The sequence below is a fragment of the Heterodontus francisci genome, chromosome 31, assembly GCF_036365525.1.
Source record: "Heterodontus francisci isolate sHetFra1 chromosome 31, sHetFra1.hap1, whole genome shotgun sequence".
Classification (NCBI taxonomy): Eukaryota; Metazoa; Chordata; class Chondrichthyes; order Heterodontiformes; family Heterodontidae; genus Heterodontus; species Heterodontus francisci.
Genome location: NC_090401.1, coordinates 50239149 through 50263927, shown reverse-complemented (window position 1 = coordinate 50263927; position 24779 = coordinate 50239149). Strand labels below are relative to the sequence as shown.

The following is a 24779-nucleotide window of genomic DNA, read 5'->3' as shown; positions in this document are numbered from 1 at the left end:
GTGTGTTGGAGACAGAAAGTTCATTTTTTGCCCAACTTCACCCTTAGTTCATTTCCAGTTGATATTCGCAAATATCCCACAGACATGTTGTTTCTTGTTGTTTATTGTGGTAAGGAGCTACATCACACCATTGTAAAAGAATACATCTCTTCATATTGTGGCAAAAACTAAAATTCCCTGGAATTTATAGGGAGCCCTGCATCCCTAAGTAGGAGACCAAGTTAGCCTCAAGCAGTGCTTCTGGGGTCTCTGAAGCCAGTTGTGGTTCTGAGAGTTCCAGGATCCATACTTAGAGGGACAAGATGCATGGATATCTTTGCAGTGTGTGCAAAAACATGTCCTCAACATTTGTGTGAGATGGACATGTAGAATTGGTGGAGTCAATTACATTTGTTGTGTTATTTTGAACTGGTCCTTCCGTGTTCGAGAACACATGGGTCAATATCTCCTTTCCCCCTCCCTTTCCCACCCTATTAGGAAATGGTCTTGTTCACATTTCAAGAAATCCTCAACATTTTCAATATTCTCCTGACGTGATGAAAGGTCAGTGACCCGAAACGTTAACTCTGTTTCTCTCTCCACAGATGCTGCCAGACCTGAGGTTTTAAGAAGTGTCTTAAAGGACGAGTGAAAGGAAAAGAGGCAGAGAGCTTTAGGGAGGGAATTTCAGAGCTTAGGGCCCAGATGGTTGAAGTCATGCCTGCCTATGGTAAGGCAAAAGACATCAGGGATGCACAAAAGGCCAGAACAGGCGTGCAATTCAACCAGAAGATTTCTTATCCACCTTTGCTTCTGGCAAATATTCAGATGCCTCCGTTAGCATATTAACGTGTATACTTAACTTCCTCCACAATATCAGAGACATTAAATGCTGTATGACAACATTTTGTGCAAAGTTTCCATTGCAAATCACAGCTTTTCAGGTTTTTCAATATTTACATGTAAATTGAACATCTTACAGAACTTAATAATATAAAAAACACTTCAAGAAATGAAATGAGTCATCTTAGACAAGCATTACTGTGAAATAATAATTAGTGCATGCACACACACAGATACACCCCCCATGTCTTCCCACCTCACACAGTCTGAGAGATATTCTGTGATATATTCAGAACATGTTTCAATTTTAGTTGAATCCAATTTAACTGTTTCACTTCACCAACCATAGTTTTGTCAATGAGCTTTCAATGCTTCATATCTGGTTTGTGTTGTGGAATAGTTTCAAATGAATCCAGTTTTTGTTCAACCAGATTGACCCTGTTTATCAACTGTGGCATATTTTCTGTAGCCTTTGACATGCTTGACCACACCATCCTACTCCAGTGCCTCTCCTTCATTGTCCAGCTGAGTGGGACTGCTCTTGCTTGGTTCCATTCTCAGCTATCCAATCACAGCGATCTTGCCTCTGAGTCAGAAGGCTGTGGGCTCAAGATTCACTCCAGAGACTTGAGCATAAAATCCCAGCTGACACTCCCAATGCAGCACTGAGGGTGTTCTGCACTGTCGGAGGTGGAGCCTTTCCGATGAGACTTTAAAACCAAGATCCCATCTGCCCTCTCAGGTGGACGTGAAAGATCACATAGTACTATTTTGAAGAAAAGCAGAGGCGTTCTCCCCAGTGTCTTGGCCAATATTTATCCCTTAATCAATGGCTGGGATTTAACACCGAGGTGGTGGTCCCGCCCACCAGCCGCAAAGTTGGGGTGAGCCTGCCTCCACCAGCCCAGGAAGAGACAACGCAATTTTACATGGTTAGGTAATTAATTGCCTGAGGTTGTGGCTTCCACCCCATTGAGGCAGGATGTCCCACCTCCAAGAGCTGCTGGCCAATCTGGTCTTCAGTCTCAACAGAGCACTGAGAGCAATGGCCGCTGCTGGGATGCATCAGGCCCAGACCCAGCCAGCAATGGAGGCCAGAGTTCAGTTAAGTGGGATGGGCTTGACGGGGTCAGTCATGCAGGCCCTGGCAAGGCGGGGCTATGGGGGCAGTGGGCGATGATCAGAAAAGCAAGAAGTGTTGGGGACAGGTTATCAAGCCAGGGCAGCCATTTCCACTGGGGGGACCCTCTGTGGGGCACAGGGTGCAAGTGCAGGAGGGACCACCTCCACCAAGCCTGCAGTCAGCCTCGCCACGTGGTGTGTGCCTCCCACCCGCCCCCCCGCCCCCCCACTGGTAAAATACCAGTGGCAGTGGGAAGAGGCCCTTAAGTGGCCATTTCTTAGCCATGTAAGGGCTTCAATTGGCCCAAGGGCAGGTGGGCCACCCAACACCTACCCCGTTACTGGTAAAATACCAGTGGAGGCAGGTAGGTGAATGGCACGGCGCCCCTGCCATCCCACCCGATTTTATGCACCCCAACCACACCCCTCCCCCGCCCCCAATGCCAGCCAGCCCAATTCTGATTGGCGAGGAGGGGTGTAAAATTCCGACTAATATCACAAAACAGATTATTGGGTCATTATCATATTGCTATTTGTGGGAGCTTGCTGTGTGTACATTGGATGCTGCGTTTCTTACATGACACTACACTTCAAAAGTACCTAATTGGCTGTACAGCATTTGGGATGTCCTGAAATTGTGAAAGGCACTATATAAATGCAAGTTTGTTCTCTCTTTCTAAAACTGCAATCTGCATTCAGTGGTTTTGTGACAACATGCCCTCAACATGTGATTTCATCCTTTGAAAATACGAGTCCTACTGACCTCCCAATGCAGGAATTAGCTGCTTTCTAAATCAGTTCAAAGTCTTGTCTTCAACCACTTCCCTGACAACTCGCCCAGCTGTTCATTACCCTCTGTGGGAAAAAAATACTTCCTGTGCCTGAGCACAGTTTATCATAACTGGTCCTGGCTGGGGAGGGGACAACTAACAAGGTAGTAATACAATCAAGTGGTTCTTATGAGGTTATATATTTGGAGGAGAAATACACAACTATAGAGCCTCAACATTTAATGTGTCACTATCCCAAAAGACTGTCAACAAAAACCCAGATTTAGCAAAGAAGCAAAAAGGACTCAGATTATATTCTTCATAGGATCCAGATGTGCATATTTTGGTACCTGAGCATTTTCTCTCTCTGAGGTTTGATGGTTAAAGAAGTAAGAAGAGCTTGCATTTACATTGTGCCTTTTATGACCTCAGGGTATCCCAAAGGCATAGAGCCAATGAAGTACTTTTTGAAGTGTGGCATGGTTGGTATCCTTCCATCTATGAAAGATGATGGACACGCAGCAAACAATCCATTTCGGTGGGGTGTCTTCTCTTGGCGCACCTTTGTTGATGGCTGTGAAGGCCAATCCTTGAGAGGCAGGTTCTGCCACAAGTGAAGCTGCCAAGTGAAGTTGTGAGTTGTTGTTTTTGATGTTGGTGCCTGTTGCCAAGCTACTGTAGCAACTGGCCATTGTGGTAGTGCAAACCAGTCCACGGGATGTGTCGCCATTTCTCTCTTTCGCCAGCTAGAGACTCCCAGGTGCAATAGTCGACATTTAGGACCTCATGTCATGCTTGAGGATATTTGGGCGCCCCACTGGTCGTCTGGCCCCGGCTACTGCACCATACATAAGGCCCATGGGTATGTGACCATCTTCCATCCTGTGGGTGTGTCCGATCCACTGCTGCTGTTTGATTAGTCACTGTTATAATGTAAGAAATGGCGTAGCCAAAATTGTGCATAGCAAGCTGTCACAAACAACAGTGTGATAATGACCAGGAAATCAGTTTTGGTGACATTGGTTGATGTCAGGACCCCGGGGAATACTCCCCTCCTCTTTTACAGAATAGCACCATGGGATCTTTTACATGCACCAGAAAGGGCTGACAGGGCTTTAGTTTAATGCCTCATGTGAAAGATGGTACCTCCGACAGTGCAGCACTGTTGCAGTACTCCTGGGAGCATCACCCTGGATTTTTGTTAGGACAATAATCTCATAATCCCACTGCACTGCAGTTGGAAAGGTTTCCAGCAATTGACAGTCAGACCAAGGTGGCTGCCCTCTGTTATCCAGCAATGGCCGCTAACATTTGCTCCCACTGGCTCTTTGCCTACGGGACGGACTTACCTTGCAAGGCAGCATTCGGGTCATATTGCGACTCTAGAAGACAACGCGAGAAAACTAGCAAAAGCAAAACACATAAGAACTCCAGGCAAACTCAAATAACTCACTCTCTCATCAACATTAAAGGAGCAACATTTAAAAATTGTGACTTCACCAGCAGAAACTAAAATTAAATGACTTTTCCTTTTCATAATAACATCTCAAACAGAGGATCTTAAGGACCAGTCACAAACTGTACAATTCGCATCATTTCAACTTTTGAAGCTCCAGCCATAATCGCTAGACAGGTATTGTAACATTATATGAGACCAATCGCTCCATCCTAAATTAGCATATTTAGCTGGCTATGTGGAAATTGATACCCTGTCACAGCTCACATTTCTGAGTGTCTGTAGTTTTGCTTACAAGATGTTTTGTTGATGACAGGCATGAAAGTATGCTTGTTGTTTGATGCCAACTTGTGGTTGATATCCATGAAGTTGTCCAGTGAATTTGAGTGACATTCTTAATTGCACAGGGAAAATCGTCCCCCATTATGTCATACTGTGAGAATCAGTGATACTGTGCCTGGGATCTGATTTGATTGACAGCCCTACCTTCAAAGGTATTAAGGCTATCAGTACTCTGTAGTTCTACATACTCCATGTGTATCAGCCCTACCTCAAAACTGAGATTGATAGGTTTTTGTTAGACAAGGGTATTAAGGGTTGGGGAGCCAAGGCGGGTAGATGGAGTTAAAATACAGATTAGCCTGAATGGCAGAACAGGCTCGGAGGGTTGCACACAGCCCAGCTGTAAGTTAGGAGTTCAAAACCAAATGGATCTGGAGGGAGAGGATTGCAAAAAAGATAGTGAAAGCCTTAAAATTGAAATCCTGTCTGCTCCACTCAATTATATCTCATCATTTGAAAGAATGAATGCATAATGTTATTAAAATTTAAATTTTTTTTTAACCATGATGGGCAAAATACCCTCCTTCTGTGGTGTATCATTCTATGATTCTATGATTTAAGAGGAGTAAGGTAAATACCAGGTATACAGGGAATGGAGAAGAGCTCCAAATAGCAAGCAGATTAGATCGGTCTGCCGACCTCAGGCCAAAATTCCAACTCCTACCTCCGTCTGCTTTTAGACTTGGCAAATGATGACAAGTTTACATGTTGGCAACTGAACTTGCACCATGCGATTAATAGTCAACATGTTAAAGTTTAAAATAATGGGCTAATGCGTTGTTAAAATAGCAGACAAAAGAATTTTATCCAAACGTGCTAATGTGTTCGCTTACCAATATTGCTCAGGGTGATTTCACCCTCCGAGACAGCACCAGGTAAGATTGTGGCAGATAAGCTGCTGTCGTTTCGGTGGCAGAATGTTGTGTAAAATGATTCATTTAGAAGAGCAGAAATACAATTAAAATTTACTTCTGAACAGACTCACATCACTGACTGAAGAGGTGATTACTTTAAAACATTACTTTTCTACTCCATTAACACCGCAGTGTAGAACAGAACCAGTTGTAACGGTGGTTTGTCTACAATCATGTGCATGGCATACCTACACAAGTTCTACCAGGGGAGTTCAAACAAATCAATGTACCTATAGCTTCTTGCACAAAGTGATTCTTTCAGGCTTCCACTTAGTCGTGCAACTCAAAGAGCATTTCTGTTTAAATTTATTTCCTCCAGCCTCCCCTCACCTTTCCTCAAAAACAACATGTTTCCTGAGAAGTGGGAGCCAAGTGATAGCTCATCCCACTGGTCATGTTTCATGTGTGATCCTGGAGACGTGGGGGGTTGGGGTGAGCACAATTTTAATCTAACCTGCTCGTTGGGAAACCAATTCTTAACTACAAGTTACAATGGATCTCCAGTTGCTTGGAACTGATGGGAGCCAAGGGCTGTATGGGTCTCACAGTTAATTCACAGGCCAAGGACCAGCCACACCTGCTAATGTTATATACAGACACAGATGCGAAAAACATCCTAGTCAAGATCCTGATTGTGGGATTAACCTTTAAAATACTCCTTCCCCTTTCAAAGATCATCTTTAACTTGACTAATTCTTGATCAAAACTTTCTGGTGCACACAAACCACCTCTGAGCAGCCATGACCATTATAAAAGGAAGTGCATGAAGTCCAACCCAATATTGGGTTGGATATTTATCAGGCATTCTTGGGGTGCAGGATATTGGTCCTCGAAATTGGCCTTCATTGTGTCCAGTTTACACCCATAAAATGGGTGCCTAGTCCTATTTTTACCCCAGTGTTCTGTAGTTTTCTATTCATTAGGCTGCTCCATGAAATGGGATGAGTAGAGCTTCAAAATTGCTGCAAAGTACCATTGTGACTTTTGGAGAGAGGCTGGAAGAACTACAGACCCCAATTCAATGCAGTTAACCCAATTCATATATAAAATAAAGTTAATAACTGTGTAGGATAGTATATTGCCTTATTTCCTTTTGTTTCTAAATATAATGTTACTTCTAAATAAATCTGAACAATGGTTAAGCCTGTGCAAGATGATCTTGTAATATCAAAGCTCCTGCCTTCTAAAATGATAGAAGGTGTAGGGTGGTCCCAGTTACTGCCCACTGAGTAATTTACTGAGATTAGAGTTAACTGTTAGACCTGAGATGCATTAACACAAATATGACAGAGAATGGAGACATGGGGATGTATCTTCATGGAAGATTGGGCCTGTTCACTTCAGGAAAAGCTTTAGGAAAAAGAGCTCAACCTGGTACAATTTACGGTAGAATCAAATGAGTTATTAGCATTATTCTATCCAGTTGCCTGAGACAGTGAGCATTAAGTGCTCAATAAAAGCTTACATTTAACAACTGCCAGAGCTCAAGATGTTACTGTTCCACTAATGGTCATGAAGAGCCTCCCAAGCATTGTTTATACTAGGACAGAGACCTTGAGCTGATTAAAGCTTTTGGCTTCAATTCATGCTTCAATCAGCTCTTTATCCCTCGTTCCAGAGTAAGACAGATTTTCTGTAAACATAACGGCAATTCAGCTGCTTGCTTAGGATCATTTTCGGAACAGGACGGTTGCAAGAATCAAGACTATATCCTATTCTCAATGCATCTTTTCTAGGACTGAACTGTCGTGCATCATTCCCAACAGATACCCATTGTGTCAGCTAATGGTTGGACAACACCTCAAATTTAAAATTCTCATCCTAGTTTCCAAATCCTTCCATGGCTACACACCTCTCCACCTCCGTAACCCCCTTACAGACCTACAACCCTCTGAGATCGCTTTCATCAGAAGTTCTGATGATAGGTCATGGACCTGAAACGTTAACTCTGCTTCTCTCTCCACAGATGCTGCCAGGCCTGCTGAGTATTTCCAGCATTTTTTGTTTTTATGCCTTAATGCATTGCCCTCCTTCAACCATACTTGCCTTTCCTGTCTGAACCAGGCCTATGTCTCCCTGGAAACCTTTCCAATCATTTCCTGTCCCTTTATAGAGTCATATAGTCATTTACAGCACAGAAGGAGGCCATTCGGCTCATCGAGTCCATGCCAGCTCTCCACGGAGCTATCCAGTCAGTCCCACTCCCTGGCTCAATCCCCATAGCCCTGCATGTCTATTTCTCTCAGGTGGCCATCCAACTTCCTCCTGAAGTCATTGATTCTCTCTGCCTCCACCACCCTTGTGGGCAGCGGGTTCCAGGTCATTACCACACACTGTGTAAAAATGTATTTCCTCATATTCCCTTTCACCTCTTGCCCAAAACCTTCAATGTGTCCCATGGGCCTTGTACCATTAGCTAATGGGAACAGTTTTTCCTTGTTTTACTTAACTAAGCCTGCCATGATCTTGTACACTTGCATTAAATTTCCCCTCAATCTCCTTTGTTCTAAGGCGAACAAACCCAGTTTTTCTAACCTAACTTTGTAACTAAAACCCTGCATCCCTGGAACCATTCTGATAAATCTCCTCTGCACCCTCTCAAGGACCCTCACATCCTTCCTGAAGTGTGGTGACCAGAACTGGATACAATACTCCAGCTGGGGTCTAACTAGAGCTTTATAAACCACTGACCACCTCTAGGCGCTTACCCATCGTCTGTCGAGACAAGGAGGCCAAAGAAGAAGAAGAAGATAAAGGTTCAGCATAGCTTCCCTGCTCAATGCCTCTATTTATGAAGCCCAAGATCCCATCTGCTTTACTAGCCACACTCTCAATATGTCCTGCCACTTTCAAAGATCGATGTACATGCACCCCGAGGTCCCTCTGTTCCTGCACACTCTTTAGAACTGTGCCATTAAGTACATATTGCCTCTCCCTATTCCTTCTGCCAAAATGCATCATCTCACACTTGTCGGTATTAAATTCCATCTGCCACCTGTCAGCCCATTCTGCTAGCCTATCTATGTCTTGTTACAGGCGGGTCATATTATCCTCACTGTTTGCCAGACCTCCAAGTTCAGCGTCATTGGCAAATTTTGAGATTCTACTCTGTATTCCAAGATCCAAGTCATTTATATATATCAAAAAAAGCAGTGGTCACAGCACTGACCCTTGTGGAACACCACTGTCTACTAACTTCAGTCTCAAAAGCAACCATTTACTACGACTCATTGTTTTCTGTCCTTAAGCCAATTTTTTATCCAAGCTGACACTGACCCTCCTATTCTATGAGCCTCAATTTTGTTAACCAGCCTTTTATATGGTACCTTATCACACACTTTCTTAAATTCCATTTTAACAACATCCACCACATTCCCTTCATCAACCTTCTCTGTTACTTCATCAAAAATTCAATTAGATTAGTTCAACATGATCTGCCCTTTACAAATCAATGCTGGCTATCCTTAATTAACTCAAACCTCTCCAAGTGCCCGTTGATTTTCTCCCTGATTATTGTTTCTAAAACCTTACCCACCACTGATGTTAAACTAGCTGGCCTGTAGTTGCCAGAACTGTCCTTATATCCTTTCTTGAATACAGATATCACATTTGCCATTGTCCGATCCTCTGGCAGCTTCCCTGTATCCAGGGAAGATTGGAAGATTATGACAAGCCCTTTCACTATCTCCATCCCCACTTCATTTAGCAACCTGGGATGCAAGCCATCTGGACCAGGTGACTCATCTACCCAAAGCAAAGCCAGCCTTTCCAGTACCTCCTCCCTCTCAATTTTTACCCTATCCATTGTCTCTACTCTCTCAGCTTCTGCCGATATTTTGTCAGATTCCATCCATTTCTTTAGTGAACACTGCTACAAAGTATTCATTAAGTATATTAGCCTTGCCCTGCGTCTCTAAGCATATATTACCCTCTTTATCCCTAATAGGCCCCACTCCACCTGCTACTACTCACAGTAGAGTGGAGGCAGTGGCGTACTGGTAATATCACTAGACTGGTAATCCAGAGCCCAGGCTACTGCTTTGGGGACATGGATTCGAATTCCACCACGGCAGATGGTGAAATTTGAAATCAATTAATAAATCGGGAATTAAAAGCTCGTCTACTGACGGCCATGAAATCATTGTCGATTGTTGTAAAAACCCATCTTGTTCACTAATGTCCTTTAGGAAGGAAATCTGCCATCCTTACTTGGTCTGGCCTAAATGTGACTCCAGACCCACAGCAATGTGGTTGCCTCTTTAAAAAAATGCCCTCTGAAATGGCTTAACAAGCCACTCAGTTCAAGGGCAATTAGGGATGGGCAATAAATGTTGGCCTAGCCCACATCCCACAAACAAATAAAAATCTATTTACATTCTTGTAGATGTCTGCAGTTCTTTTTGTCTCTTATAAACAAGAGCTATTACACAGAATTTACAGCACAGAAACAGGCCATTCAGCTCAACTGGTCTGTGCTGGTGTTTATTCTCCACACAAGCCTCCTCCTACCTTACTTCATCTCATACAATCAGCATATCCTTCTCTTCCTTTCTTCCTCATGTACTCATCTAGCTTCCTCATAAATGCATTTCTACTATTATTTAGATACTTGTGCTTCTAGCAAATAAATGTTAGAAAGGAACACAAACCACCTTTTAATAACTCTACAATGGCTGAGATTGCATTCACCTTTGATCAGATTCTTGACGTCATAGCTCTCCTTACTCATTTAGTTGATCCCTGATTCACTTTCCAGACATAAATTATTATTACTCCTTCAGGATACATTCTCTGTTCTGTCGCTAGGACACCACTGAGCCGTTACACTATGTGTGATTACCACAAATTGTGCCTGTTCATGTGTAATTGGATGTTAATGTGACTGGTGTTTCAGTCAATAAAAAAGTAACTTAAAATAGAAGTCATTTCAAACAACTGCATCGACAGATCATAGTTATTTTAAAACTTGCTCCAAGCAGTCAAGTTTAAGGTGTCTTACTTACTTCAGCTAAGCACATTTATTCAACTAGGATCAGGAGCAACATTCGTCATTAAGTTTTTTTCAGCAGTACCTCCTAAACTCACAACCTCCGCTACCAAGAAGAACAAGGACAGCAGCTGTATGAAAGCACCTCCATCTCCAAGTTCCTGCTCCAATGACAAAAACAATTATTGTAGAGCAGGCTTGAGGGGCCATATGGTCTACCCCTGCTCCTATTTCTGACATTAACTTTTATTTATATGGTGCCTTTAATGAAATAAAATATCCTAAGGCACTTCACAGGAGCATTATGAAGCAAAATTGAACACCGAGCCATATAAGGAGATATTAGGGAAGACGACCAAAAGCTTGGTCAAAGAGGTAGGGGGTTTTAAGGACTGTCCTAAAGAATGAAAGAGAGGTACAGAGGTGGAGAGATTTAAGGAGGGAATTCCAGAGTTTTGGAAGTGTGTGTCTACCCAAGTGGGGATTATGTAAAAATTGTTCAAACTAGGAAGGGTGAAACTTCCTCTGTCTTTAAGTTGGAAAGAAGGCCTTGCATTTATCTAACAATTTATCATGTCTTTTAGAAACATTTCAGATATGTTAAACCACTTTAAAGTGTAGTAACTGTGGTCATGGAGAGAAATGCAGCAGCCATTTTGCACACAGCAAGATTCCATCAGTAACAATGGAGTGAATGACAGTAAGCAAATCAGTTGAAGGTTCAAACATGCAACCCTTCTACAGAAGAGTATGCCCACAACAGTCTTTTTTATTCTTAGTTTATTTTAGAAGCATTTTGATTGATCTCAATCAAGTCTTTGCTTGCATTCAATTCACCAGTGCTTTCTAATCATCAGCAGCATTGGCTGCAGTGCCATTTCTGAAAGTGAAAACACAGGGTTCTATTCAGAAGTACAAGGCAGCTGGCTTCTAAATATTAAATCCTTCCTTTGAATAGATTAACTGTAAACATCAGCCCAGCATATCTGAACAGGCAGCATTAAGGAGGAATGGCATGCATCCACTTGGCATAAATCTGAACAATAACCTACTTGCAACTCTTGCACTGACAAGTTTAACACTTCTGAATTCAACTCTTACCAATTCTACTTTTTTGTTCTTGCCCCAATCATGAGGCATTGTTAAGCTGCACCTTTTCTATACACTCCTGGAAGGGTGGATCGTGACTTTGCACGAGAGATTAAAACGGATTGGTAGACAATTAGCAGTCCGTTTTATATCCCATCCGATCTTTATTTCCACTGATTTCAATGCAAAAAGAGGGATGTAAAACAAGCTGCCAATTCTACTCAACCGCACAAACTCAACATCTACCCCCTGGTGTGATGCCAAAAGCTCCAGTGGAACAATATTGTTGGTGCCTGTTGTGTCAAGCAATGTTTAATCTGAATGTGCCCCACCCTTTTTCCCATTGGCTAATGCTGAGCAGAGCCACCAAATAATACAGGTGTAATAAAATGCTGCTCTCAGTCAGTTTACTGGCGATCAATCTGATTTTATGATTCTACAAAGACTCAATAAAATAAAGTCAAGAACATCTGACATGACAACCACCAAAATACAATAACATTCCCTCAAAATATTACAAAGAACAAAACTTGCATTTATATAGCACCGTTCATGACTGCCAGACATCCCAATGCACTTTACAGTGAATGAAGTACTTTTGAAGTGTAGTCGCTGTTGTAATGTAGGAAACAATTTGTGTGCAGCAATCTCCCACGAACAGCAATGTGATAATGACCTTATTTTTGCATTGTTGATAGAGGGATAAATATCAACCAGGACACTGGGGATAATTCCCCTGCTCTTCCCCGAAATAGTGCCTTGACATATTTTACATCCACCTGAGAGGGCAGACAGGACCTCAGTATAACATTTCTTGCGAAAAATTGCACCTTCAACAGTGCAGCACTCCCTCAGTACTGCATTGGAGTGTCAGCCTAGATTTTTATACTCAAATCCTAGAGTAGGATGTGAACCTATAACCTTGTGACTCAGAGGCAAGAGTACTACCAACTTGCTCATCTCAATCCTACCATCAGGTTGATGATCAAGTATTGGAGTTAAGCTAACATTCTCTCCTCTGTTGCTGGGTCTTGCTAAACTATTTAGTGTCTCTGAACAAGAGGATCTCCAGCTCTCAGGCCTATGATACTGCTTTTGTCCACCGCTGTTATCAAATTATCTGTTGAGGCCTTATGCAAGATGTTACTTTTAGTCTTGTGACAGAAACCACACTGGCCAAATGGAAACATATTAATTTTGTCATATGGAACGCTGCTTGAACCCTTTTTACTGGACTTGAACATAATTTGTTTAGAAGGACCACAGAGCTGAACAGCTAAAACATGGCTGTACATTTGCATTCCAAGAGACAGTTGCATAGAGAGACAATGAGAGTGCTCTCTTATTCAATTAGCGAGATGGGTTTTGTCAATAGTGATGATCAAAGGACATTGAGAGCCATTGACTGTATAAGAGCCAGCATTCCGCCCCCCAGCGAGTGTGTCTAGTAAGCTTTGAAGAATCAACAACCCACGCAGACAATGCTGTTTCAAACAAAGAGCTGGTCACATGTCTAACCTGCTAGCCAACCTGGGAACTGTTTGAATTGTGCCTCACAGAAAGGTTTAAGGCAGACTGCAATTTGAAAACCTGTCTCTCTCTCATGCAAAGTCCCAGGGACCTGGGGAAGCAGCTTAAGCCTCAAGACAGAGGACCTCTTCAGCCTTCTGGTACCAGAGAAGCCAGTTTGAAAGTGTGCATTGGGCCCCAATGATAACTACAAGACCGCAATTCCAACCAAAGACTTTACAGCAAAACTAAAGACATAACTGAATTCCATCTACTATTCCAAACCCTCCCTCTTTAATTCTTTCTCCTCTTCTGTATCTATTTGTGTGTGTGTTTATCTCATATGCATGCTAGCATGGTTGTGTCCCATATTTTTAGTAATTTTAGCTGAGTTAGTGTGCTAAGGCTAATAAACATACATCTTTCTTGTTTAAACCGAAGAAAGCCGGTCTGGTTGGTTCATTTTGCAATTACAATTAGAGGGCAGTGAGCAAGGACTCACTGAGGTGAAGCTAAATATACTGTGTTTAAAAGTTAAAACATGTTACGGCCAAACAAGGCAAGGTGCCAGAGGGGGGGGGGGGCCTGAGACTCCGTCGTCACCCGATCGTAACAGCCTTCTCTCAAAGAATGTCCCAACAGATTACACTGTGAAAGGATGGAGCATGGGCTTATAGCAAAGATTCCTCACACAACCAACTCTGGATTTCAAATTTGTCTGACTGAGAAGATTCCTAATGCAGGTTGGTCACTTGCCCACGAGGGGGCGAAGCAAGCTATAGGACCAACACAAAAACAGATAATGATGGATACAATCAGCAGGCCAGGAAGCCTCTGTGAAGGGAGAAATAGAGGCCTGGATTTTGCGATGGTAATGACAGCGAAACTGACAGCGTTCACCATTATTACTCCACTGAAATTAACAGGAACTTTGGGAGTCTGCACACAGAATAACACAGAAATCTAGAAGTTGCTGCAGGTGAATCTATGCTCCTCCATAAGGTGTGCTATAGAGGTTCCCACAGACTACTACCTCCCTTGCAATCATGATTTGATGAAAACATCCACTTCTACGCTATTAGTCTCACTGTAAAAACCCTTGAAAAAGTTACACCTTGTTGAATGAAGTGTAACTGCATTTTTAACAGAGTACTAACTTCAAAATTACAGCTGAACACTCTCACTGGCCCTGAGAAGCTAACTTTATAGGTGTGGAATGTTAAATTTCTCCACAATGATAAAAAGTCCCACATATTTTTAAAAACCTTTTTTCCTTTTTTTAACGATCTGTTTATCTTTATTTTAGCTTATATTTTAATACTGTCATATATTTATTTCAATATCTGAAAATGTAAATTAAAAATGAAGGATTTTAAGTGCTTTTAACTTCCTGGTTTACTGGGTGTGAATACTACAATGTGGTTGGTTGCCTGCCTGCTGCTGACATCACTGCTGCTGGATGCCTGGAGATCCCCAGGACTTAGCACCAGATTTAAATTTCCTTCGGGAAAGGGGGAAAGCATGCCACAAAGGTCACGAGATCGTTGTGGGCAGCTTTCTTCGAAGTCAGTGGCAAGCACCCTTGCTTCAGTGCTGACCTTAAAATTTGGTCCAGAGTTAACATTTCAGGCGGCGAACCTTTTGTTACTAACCTGAAAAGGTAACTCTGTTTCTCTTTCTGCAGATAATGTCTGATCTTAAGTATTTCCAGCATTTTCTGTTTTTATTTCAGATTTACAGCCTCCATAGTATTTTGTTTTTGTTTAACAGTGCCAATTGTTTGATTAAGTTGATACTATACGATTAATTGGAACCTTTCCAAGTGCTCCATTTCCGAATAACTTTCCCTTCATTTCTTTGCCTGGATAATAAGAGAAGTAGAGGCAACAATACTGAATCCCAGCATTGTCCCATAGGCCTGAATGGAGACACACCAAACTACAGGTGTCCTGTGGGTCACTGGTAAAGGAGGCTCAGACTGTAAGTGGTTTCCAAGCCACATTATGATTTCCATTGCCCCATACAATAGAGCCCCTGGGTGAGGCACAGTGAGCAAGTGGAATTGTACTTCAAAACAAGCCTTTAGGATTTTTCAAAACAACATATTTATACTCCTGATGAAATAAAGTTTATGCATCAACTAATGGGTTGGTGCCTCCATTAAATTAGCAGACCAGCTTTTGGTCAAAGCTTCAGTGTTGATACACCAAGATCACACAGCCATCTCTTGCAGAGTCAACATTGAATGAATTAAAAATACATGGTGGTATTTATAGTATTTGCTGCACTGCATTGGCAAAACAAATGGGCCTAAACCCTGCCCAGAGTGCGCAGAGAATAATGAGTCAGCTTCCTGAGATGCTTGTTACCAGGGTGATGACCTGAACAAAATGTCATGAGGCAAATTCTCGTGGCGTGTCCAGCCCACAGAGCAGCTGGGTTTCATTGCAAGGTTCATTCATGCTCGAGCATCCTTTCTTACTTACTTAAAGGGATGACGGTGGATAGGCAATGGCAAACGTTTAAAGAGCACATGGATGAACTGCAACAATTGGCCGCATTTGGAATACTGTGTGCAGTTCTGGTCGCCGCATTACAGGAAAGATGTGATTAAGCTAGAGAGGGTGCAGAAAAGATTCACAAGGATGTTGCCTGGTTTGGAGGGCTTGAGTTATAAAGACAGATTGGATAGGCTGGGTCTGTTTTCCCTGGAGCGAAGGAGGCTGAGAGGGGACATGATAGAGCTATATAAAATTATGAGAGGCATAGATAGGGTAGATAGCCAGAGTCTGTTTCCCATGGTAGGGGTGACTAAAACTAGAGGGCATAGATTTAAGGTGAGAGGGAGGAGATTTAAAGGGGATCAAAGGGGTAAATTTTTCACACAAAGAATAGTGGGCATCTGGAATAAGCTGCCTGAGGAGGTGGTGGAGGCAGGAACAGCAGCGACATTTAAGAGGCATCTGGACAGGTACTTGAATGAGCAAGACATAGAGAGATATGGAATTAATGCAGGCAGGTGGGATTAGTATAGATAGGCATTATGGTCGGCATGGACGCAGTGGGCAAAGGGCCTGTTTCTATGCTGTATGACTCTATGATTCTATGACTCTAATTGTTTATCCCTGGTGCAAAAGTAAAACGGGAAAGGTAGCCAAACCATGGCTTACAAGGGAAATTAGAGATAGTATTAGATCCAAGGAAGAGGCGTATAAATTTGCCAAGAAAAACAACAGACCTGAGGATTGGGAGCAGTTTAGAATTCAGCAAAGGAGGACCAAGGGATTGATTAACAAGGGGAAAATAGAGTACGAGAGTAAGCTTGTGGGGAACATAAAAACTGACTGCAAAAGTTTCTATAGGTATGTGAAGAGAAAAAGATTGGTGAAGACAAATGTATGTCCCTTACAGTCAGAAACAGGGGAATTTATTATGGAGAACAAAGAAATGGCTGACCAACTAAATGCATATTTTGGTTCTGTCTTCACAAAGGAGGACACAAATATCATACCAGAAATGTTGGGGAACATAGGGCTTAGTGAGAGAGGAACTGAAAGAAATCAGTATTAGTAGAGAAATGGTGTTGGGGAAATTGATGGGATTGAAGGCTGATGAATCCCCAGGGCCTGATTGTATGCATCCCAGAGTACTTAAGGAGGTGGCCCTAGAAATAGTGGATGCATTGGTGGTCATCTTCCAAGATTCTATAGACTCTGGAACAGTTCCTAAAGATTGGAGGGTAGCTAATGTAACTCCACTATTTAAAAAGGGAGGTAGAGACAAAACAGGGAATTATAGACCAGTCAGCCTGACGTCGGTAGTGGGGAAAATTCTAGAGTCCATTATCAAAGATTTTATAGCAGAGCACTTAGAGAACAGTGGTAGAATCAGGCAGAGTCAGCATGGATGGCAGGCAGTGACTAGTGGGGTACCGCAGGGATCGGTGCTAAGACCCCAGCTATTCACAATATACATTTATGATTTAGAAGAGAGAACTAAATGTAATATCTCCAAATTTGCAGATGACACAAAACTGGGTGGGAGGGTGAGTTGTGAAGAGGATGCAGAGAGGCTTCAGGATGATTTGGACAAGTTGAGTGAGTGAGGTAATGCATGGCAGATTCAGAATAATGTGGATAAATGTGAGATTATCTACTTTGGTAGCAAAAACAGGAAGGCAGATTATTATCTGAACAGCTATAAACTGAGAGAGGGGAAAATGCAGCGAGACCTGGGTGTTGTCGTACACCAGTCACTGAAGGTAAGCACGCAGGTGCAACAGGCGGTAAAAAAGGCAAATGGTATGTTGGCCTTCATAGTGAGAGGATTCGAGTACAGGAGCAGGGATGTCTCGCTGCAATTATACAGGGCCTTGGTGAGGCCACACCTGGAATATTGTGTGCAGTTTTGGTCTCCTTATCTGAGGAAGGATGTTCTTGCTATAGAGGGCGTGCAGCGAAGGTTTACCAGACTGATTCCTGGGATGGTGGGACTGACGTATGAGGAGAGATGGAGTCGGTTGGGATTATATTAGCTGGAGTTCAGAAGAGTGAGGGGGGATCTCATAGAAAGCTACAAAATTCTAACAGGACTTGACAGGATAGATGCAGGAAGGATGTTCTCGATGGTGGGGGAGTCCAGAACCAGGGCTCATAGTCTAAGGATACGGGGTGAACCTTTCAAGACTAAGATGAGGAGAAATTTCTTCACCCAGAGAGTGGTGAGACTGTGGAATTCGTTACCACAGAAAGCATTTGAGGCCAAAACATTGTACGTTTTCAAGAAGGAGTTCGATATAGCTCTTGGGTATAAAGGGATCAAAGGGTATGGGGTGAAAATGGGAACAGGTTACTGAGTTGGATGATCAGCCATGATCATAATGAATGGTGGAGCAGGCTCGAAGGGCCGAATGGCCTACTCCTGCTCCTATTTTTTATGTTTCTATGTTTCTTACCCAACCTGGTTTTTTCCAATTTTCTTCTGTCAAGTAGTATTAATTTATTGGCACAATAAACCCTTTAATTCCTCTTCTGAGTGGCCAATATACCAATGTGGCTCCAGAAATAAGTGTTGGGAGGCTTCTCGACAGTGGCTGCTCAGTTTAACCTGCACATGGACAATCACCTTTTGGGGGGGGGACGGTGGCGAGGTTATTGGGCAATAATTAGAAGTGGAACACTGACCGATGTTTGCACTCCACCATTGTCCATTTAAATCAAAGCACACCAGGATACAACTTCTGGCCACAATGTCCTTATCTGCACCACACCAGAAGGAAGGGCCACCCACTGGTCACTCAGGTCGCTTCTTTTGCTTTTTATTTCAATTCTAAAGCGCAAATACAAGTCAAATGATGCACTTACCATAACTAAGTATTTTGGTCTGTACTGGATGGTTCCAAAGATGCCCAGGATGATTGCCATAATGTATAAAAAGTTGGCCAGGATAGGGACCCATTGATAGCCCAGGAAATCAAAGATCTGTCTCTCCAAAGCAGCTGCCTGGAAAAAATGGAAAGAAATTGACTTTTCAGACAAATCTGATACACTGCACATTACAGCACTGACACATTGTGTGTTACGGCACCAACACACTCTATATTACAGCACAGACACATTGTGTGCTACAGCACCAACACACTACATTACAGCTCTGTCTTCCTGTATGTTACACACTGCCTGCTATAACTACCATATATTGAGTATGACAGCAACAACATACTCTGGATTCACTGCTCTCAGAATGAAGAAAACCAAATGAGATATTTCCCTCCCCCTGTCCCGTATAATATCTAAGTACACAGTTCGCCTCAGGTTTTGTGCCAGTGAGATTAGACATGTCAGGGGAGACACGACTTGTTGCCCAAATCTGGTTCAATCTCGACAACGGAATTCCACCATGTGTCAATTTCTGCTCACCTGAGGCCCAAACAAAATTCACATAATTAGAATTAAAACAGCACACCAATATTACACTAGTTTCTCCAGAGAATCAATCAGGCCTGTAACATCCCTTTATTAACCCCTTGTATCCTAGACTCGGACATTCACCAAGGTGTCATCCATCGCCCTCGAGACCTCTGTCCCTGTTCACATTCTGCATTCTTCCAACTCTGGCCTCCTGTGCACTGTGTCCTCCCCTCACTCCCCCAATGGAGGCAAAGCCTTCAGCTGCCCTAACCCTAAATTGTGAAGCACATCCCTTAAACCCCTCCCCCCTTGCGAGCACTCTCACTTCCAAAAACTTCCTCAAAACCGACCTGTAAAACCACATTTTCTATCTTTTCCATAATTTGTCTCCCACTACATCAAGGAATAAATGCCTCTAGTGAAGGAGGGAATGAGGAACCAAGACCATCACATAAATCTCATGAGAACCACCAAGAACCTTAAGCCGTAGCTCAGGTGTTGTGCTCATCTCAAAGAAAATCTATGCTGTCGTAGTGTTTCAACGGCCGCAAACTTATCATATCACCATTTTCATTTAAACAATGGTTTGCAAATAAATAATTCCTGGCACCAAATATAAGCAAGATACAGTTCTGATTGTATCATCATATGAAGGAATGATAAATTGTCTCCAGTTCTTGCAAGGCACATCACCAACAGGACTAAGCCCTCAATTTGTGATACTCGCACTCAAAACACTGTACTGCTATATTATAGAATCATAACATCTGACAGCACAGAAAAAACTTGCATTTATATAGCAACTTTCACAACCTCGCAACTTTCACAACCTCAAGATGTCACAAAGCGCTTTGCAGCCAATGAAGTACTTTTTGTCTGAAGTGCAGTCGCTGCTGTAAAGTAGCTAGGAGGCCATTTGGCCCATCATGCCTGTGCCGGATCTCTGAAAGAGCTGTACAGTTTAGATTAGATTAGATTAGATTAGAGAGACAGCACTGAAACAGGCCCTTCGGCCCACCGAGTCTGTGCCGAACATCAACCACCCATTTATACTAATCCTACACTAATCCCATATTCTTACCAAACATCCCCACCTATCCCTATATTTCCCTACCACCTACCTATACTAGTGACAATTTATAATGGCCAATTTACCTATCAACCTGCAAGTCTTTTGGCTTGTGGGAGGAAACCGGAGCACCCGGAGAAAACCCACGCAGACACAGGGAGAACTTGCAAACTCCACACAGGCAGTACCCGGAATCGAACCCGGGTCCCTGGAGCTGTGAGGCTGCGGTGCTAACCACTGTGCCACTGTGCCGCCCTAAGTCCCAACCATTCCCCATGACCCTACAGGTTAGTCCCCTTCAAGTGCAAATCCAATCCTGAAACAACAACCTGCTGTAATATATAACATCTTTATCACAGAAGAAGGCCTCAAGGTGATTCACAGAGACATAGAGAGATACAGCACTGAAACAGGCCCTTTGGCCCACTGAGTCTGTGCTGACCATCAACCACCCATTTATACTAATCCTACATTAATCCCATATCCCCTGCCACATCCCCACCTTCCCTCAATTCTCCTACCACCTACCTACACTCGGGGCAATTTATAATGGCCAATTTACCTATCAACCCACAAGTCTTTGGCTGTGGGAGGAAACCGGAGCACCCGGCGGAAACCCACGCGGTCACAGGGAGAACTTGCAAACTCCACACAGGCAGTACCCAGAACTGAACCCGGGTCACTGGAGCTGTGAGGCTGCGGTGCTAACCACTGCACCACTGTGCCAACCACTGTGCCACACATATTCAGACAAATATGGATGCCAAGGCAAAGAAGGAGATATTAGAAGAACGACCTAAGGACTGGTCAAAGAGAAGTTTTACGTAGAGTTTTAAAGGTGGGGAAAGAAGTTTAGGGATGGATTTCCAGACAATGGGGCCTAGAAGGCTGAAGGCATGTCCACCAATAGTGGAGTGGGGACGAACGGTGGCAGGGGGTGGGAGGGGGAGGAGAATGCACAAAAGGCCAGAGTCAGAAAAATGGAGAGTATGGTGGGGGGGTGGGGGGGAATTGTGGGGTTGGAGGTTATTACTGAGATATGGAGGGGAAAGGTTATGAAGGGATTTCGAAGGTGGGATTAGGTTGGGCAGCTAGTTTTTTCGGCCAGTGCAGACACGACAGGCTGAATGGCCTCCTTCTGTGCAGTAACTTTTCCATGGTTTTTTAAATACGAGAATGGAAATTTTAAGTTGTACGAGTTGGGGAACCTGCACGTAGGTTGGCAAGAACAGGAGAGATGGACACGTGGTATCCACTGCAGGATAGGAAATGGGCAGCAGTGCTTCGGATGAACTGAAGGGCAATTGGTCAGCCGACCATTGATTGCTCCTGCCCGTCAACGTTATAAGTTCCGCCCATAGGCTCGTCGTAAGTTAAAAAGGAACTGCTAATTGGATACAAAAATAGAAATTACTGGAAAAACTAAAGCTGGTTCATCAACATCTATAACTAGAAAAGGCAGGAAAAGAAGCTAACATTTCAGATATAACCTTTTGCCAGTGCTGGAATGTGGAAGGTAAGGCAACCTCCACCAAAACAATATGGTGTGGGGGGAGAAAGAGAGGAGCAGAGAGGAGTGATGAACCAGGAATGTGAGCTCTCCTGTAACTGGGAGCAGTTGATGGGTTGAATGCCCAGCAAACAGGTGTTTAGAAAAGTTGGAAAAAGGTTGAAAATAGTGATGGAACGTTTGAACCTCCGAGAAGAGGCATCAGACTACTTGGTACTTTCTGAGCAGAAGTCCTTGGGCTGGTGTTCGGTACGGCTGGGTGCAGGAGCAAAGTCGGGATAAATGCTGGAGGAGGTCTTTCTGTCTACGGCCTCTCTAGCAGTTGTCCAGCTGGAGAAGGAGAAGAATCTCGTGAAGCTTGTGTGAGGTGCATGGTTCTGAGCTGGCCCTTGCACATTTTGATACTTGTGTTAGAAGCATGGCCCTCACTCAAAACCAATATCCCTCAGTGAGTTCCTATTGACCCACACCCACAGATTCAGCAGGATGACCAAACGCCATTCATTCAGTTAGGTGGGAGACTCAGTTCTGCGTGGAGGTCAGTAAAGCTGTTGAGTCCGAAAGGCGACCCAAAATGGTCGTGAGATGGAGGAGATTGCAGCTGACAGTTGTGTTATCAGAGTTGATGGTTGTGTTTGCAATCTCCCGAGCAATCAGCCAACTGCAACACATCACAAACAGAATGGTCTGTAGTGACTTCTGTCATTAATAAATCCAATCAGGAATCCAGGAGAAACCTTGTTACCAGAGTGTGGTTAGAATGTGGAATTCACTACCACAAGGAGTCATTGAGGTGAACAGCTTAAGTGCATTGAAGGGGAAGCTAGATAAATACATGAGGGAGAGAGGAATAGAAGAATTTGTAGCCAAGAGGTTAATGAGGACAACGTGGCTCCAACTGAGGTATTCCGTTTAAATAACTTCTGCACTATTATCAAATTCCGGTAGTGAATCTAAAGCAATAATTAATATCCAGGTTCTGGTGATGGGCCTGAATATAACTTTCAGTACAGTCTTGCACTTCATATTACTGCCCGGTCACTCGCATTGCATTGTTACATGATTCAGTGGTATCCTTCAGTTATCCTATAAGTAATATATACATGCTGTAATACTCCCCGAAACATACTGCTGTAAAACAATTCTAGTATCACTGCTGTACAACTCAACAGGGCTGTACTGCTTCTATCCCCATTGATAATTCCAAAGGCACTCCCACCAACAAAGAACTCAACAGAAAAATACAAGCCACGTTGAAAGCTGTTAAATTCACAACTATTATCTTAATGCACTCTGTTGGTTTATTCCAAGTTAGTAACATATCTCAAGGTTGAAATGACCTTGATAAGTGGTTTAAGCTTTGGTTTTGCAGTTTCTCCATGTCATCTCAATTCACAGCATGTTATTGCCTTGTAAGTGACTGCCATCCTGTATTCATTCATCCATCTATGTCTCTACCTACTAGAATGCTCCTCTCATCATCAACATTGATGAAATATGATTACCTTAAGGATGTTTCATAACTGCTGTCTTGATCGCCTGCATGGTAAAATACTTTAAAGTGATTGCTTAGTACAACAGAAACCTCTTAATGGGAACACTCACTTGGCAACCTGTAAGGGTCCCTCTTGCAGACGGTTCTGCAGACACTGTAGAAGCAAGCAAACAGGGACAAGGGTAAATTTCGCACCCCGGGAATGCCCATTAGCTTGAGACCTACACTGCTACCAGTGGAAAAGTGTTCCAGTCACCATTAGCTCTCTCTCCCCAGTCAAGAGTGCAGCTTAAGCAAACGGCTAAATGGTGTTTAATTTAAAATAGCAGCTGCTGTAAGCTTTACAAAAAAAAATGAATGAGCAAATTGACTTTGGGAATGCGTGTGCTTGTAGCGGAACTTGTCCTCGTTAAGACGATAGCTTAAGCGTCCATTTCTGAATGAATACAGATTTATTTGCTGTTCCTGTCTGCAGGAGTTGAACCTTCAGTGAATAATATCAGCCGACCGTGAAAGAAGGAAGAGGCATAACCACTGATTGGAAATGCTGCTCTTCCATATTGTAATGAGCCTCGGGAAATTTAACATGATAAACACACCTCATTTAGTTAAAAGCAACTCATTGAGCCATTTGGAGTCTTGTTTACCTCATGGCAACAAATCCTCTCAGCTGTTTGGCAGTATCGACAATAAATCTGAATTGAATCAATAAAGTAGCAGCATCTTAAAAAATTACCAGCATAACATTGCTTGTAACATTTCTTATTTATCCTCCACATGTAAAAGACTTAAGGTACATTTGTTCCCCAGAATTTTGACTAGTTTGTAAGTACCAGGATGATGATTCAGTACAGTGGCTCTCATAGGAGTCCTGTGAGTTTTCTTCCCCCTTAACTTTGGTGCAGATCGTGCTGATGGAAGTTAGGGTGGGGGAATTGAACTGTTTTCTATTCCAGGCACCCCACTGCCTGCATCAAAGCAACTACAGGTCAAGAAATTACATTGGATTTTATATCACAGAAACAGGTCATATAGCCCAACCATGGTCTATACCACATTAGCCTCCTTGCACTCTATTTCCTTCATCTAACCCCATCAACATAACCTTCTATTCCTTTCCCTCTCATGTACTTATCTAGCTTCCCCTTAAATGCAGCTGTATTATTCGCCTCAACGGAGACTCAGCAACCATGCATATGAATCACAAACAGAGCTTAATATTCCACACACCAGTCCTAAAAAAACAGCCAATGGGCACAGAAATGAGGAACATAAGGTGAATTAAGGAACGGGACCTCAATTCAGTGGTTCACTAGATTTTAAAATTGTCAAAGCCCAGAACAACAGATGAAAAAAGGCAAATTGATGAAGTTTTCTGAGTCTTTCTTCGAGCTAAAACGCAAATCATTTTTTATTGCCCTTCTCTTAATCCTTTCCGCTGTCCATATCTTTACATGGATTGAGAGACCACAGCTGAATTCAGTGCTCCACATGTGGTCTCACAAATGCTTTACGGGTTGTTGCTATCTGCTTATACATCCCACATACTTTAATATAGAATTATAGAGAATTTACAGCATAGAAACAGGCTATTTGGCCTAACTAGTTTATGCCAGTGTTAATGCTTCACATAAACCTCCTCCAACCCTACTTCATCTAACCCTGTCAACATATCCTTCTATGCCTCTCTCCCTCAGGTATATATCCAGCTTCCCTTTAAATGCATCGATTCTATTCACCTCCGCCACTCTGTGTGTTAGCAAGTTCCACATTCTCACCAGTCTC

General features: G+C 43.0%; 1 protein-coding gene across 4 annotated transcripts in view; it reads right to left on the bottom strand.

Annotated features, from left to right (window-relative positions):
* nkain1 (sodium/potassium transporting ATPase interacting 1) overlaps positions 1 to 24779 on the bottom strand; it is a 507954-nt gene that overhangs the window by 153832 nt on the left and 329343 nt on the right. For 2 of the 4 annotated variants that reach the window (XM_068011547.1, XM_068011548.1), the window contains exon 2: positions 18375 to 18512. In XM_068011547.1, coding sequence (XP_067867648.1) covers positions 18375 to 18512 — 138 coding nt within the window. Of the gene's footprint in view, positions 1 to 9935; positions 9976 to 18374; positions 18513 to 24779 lie in introns of those variants that run through there. The other 2 variants (XM_068011550.1, XM_068011551.1) reach the window with 2 other exon arrangements.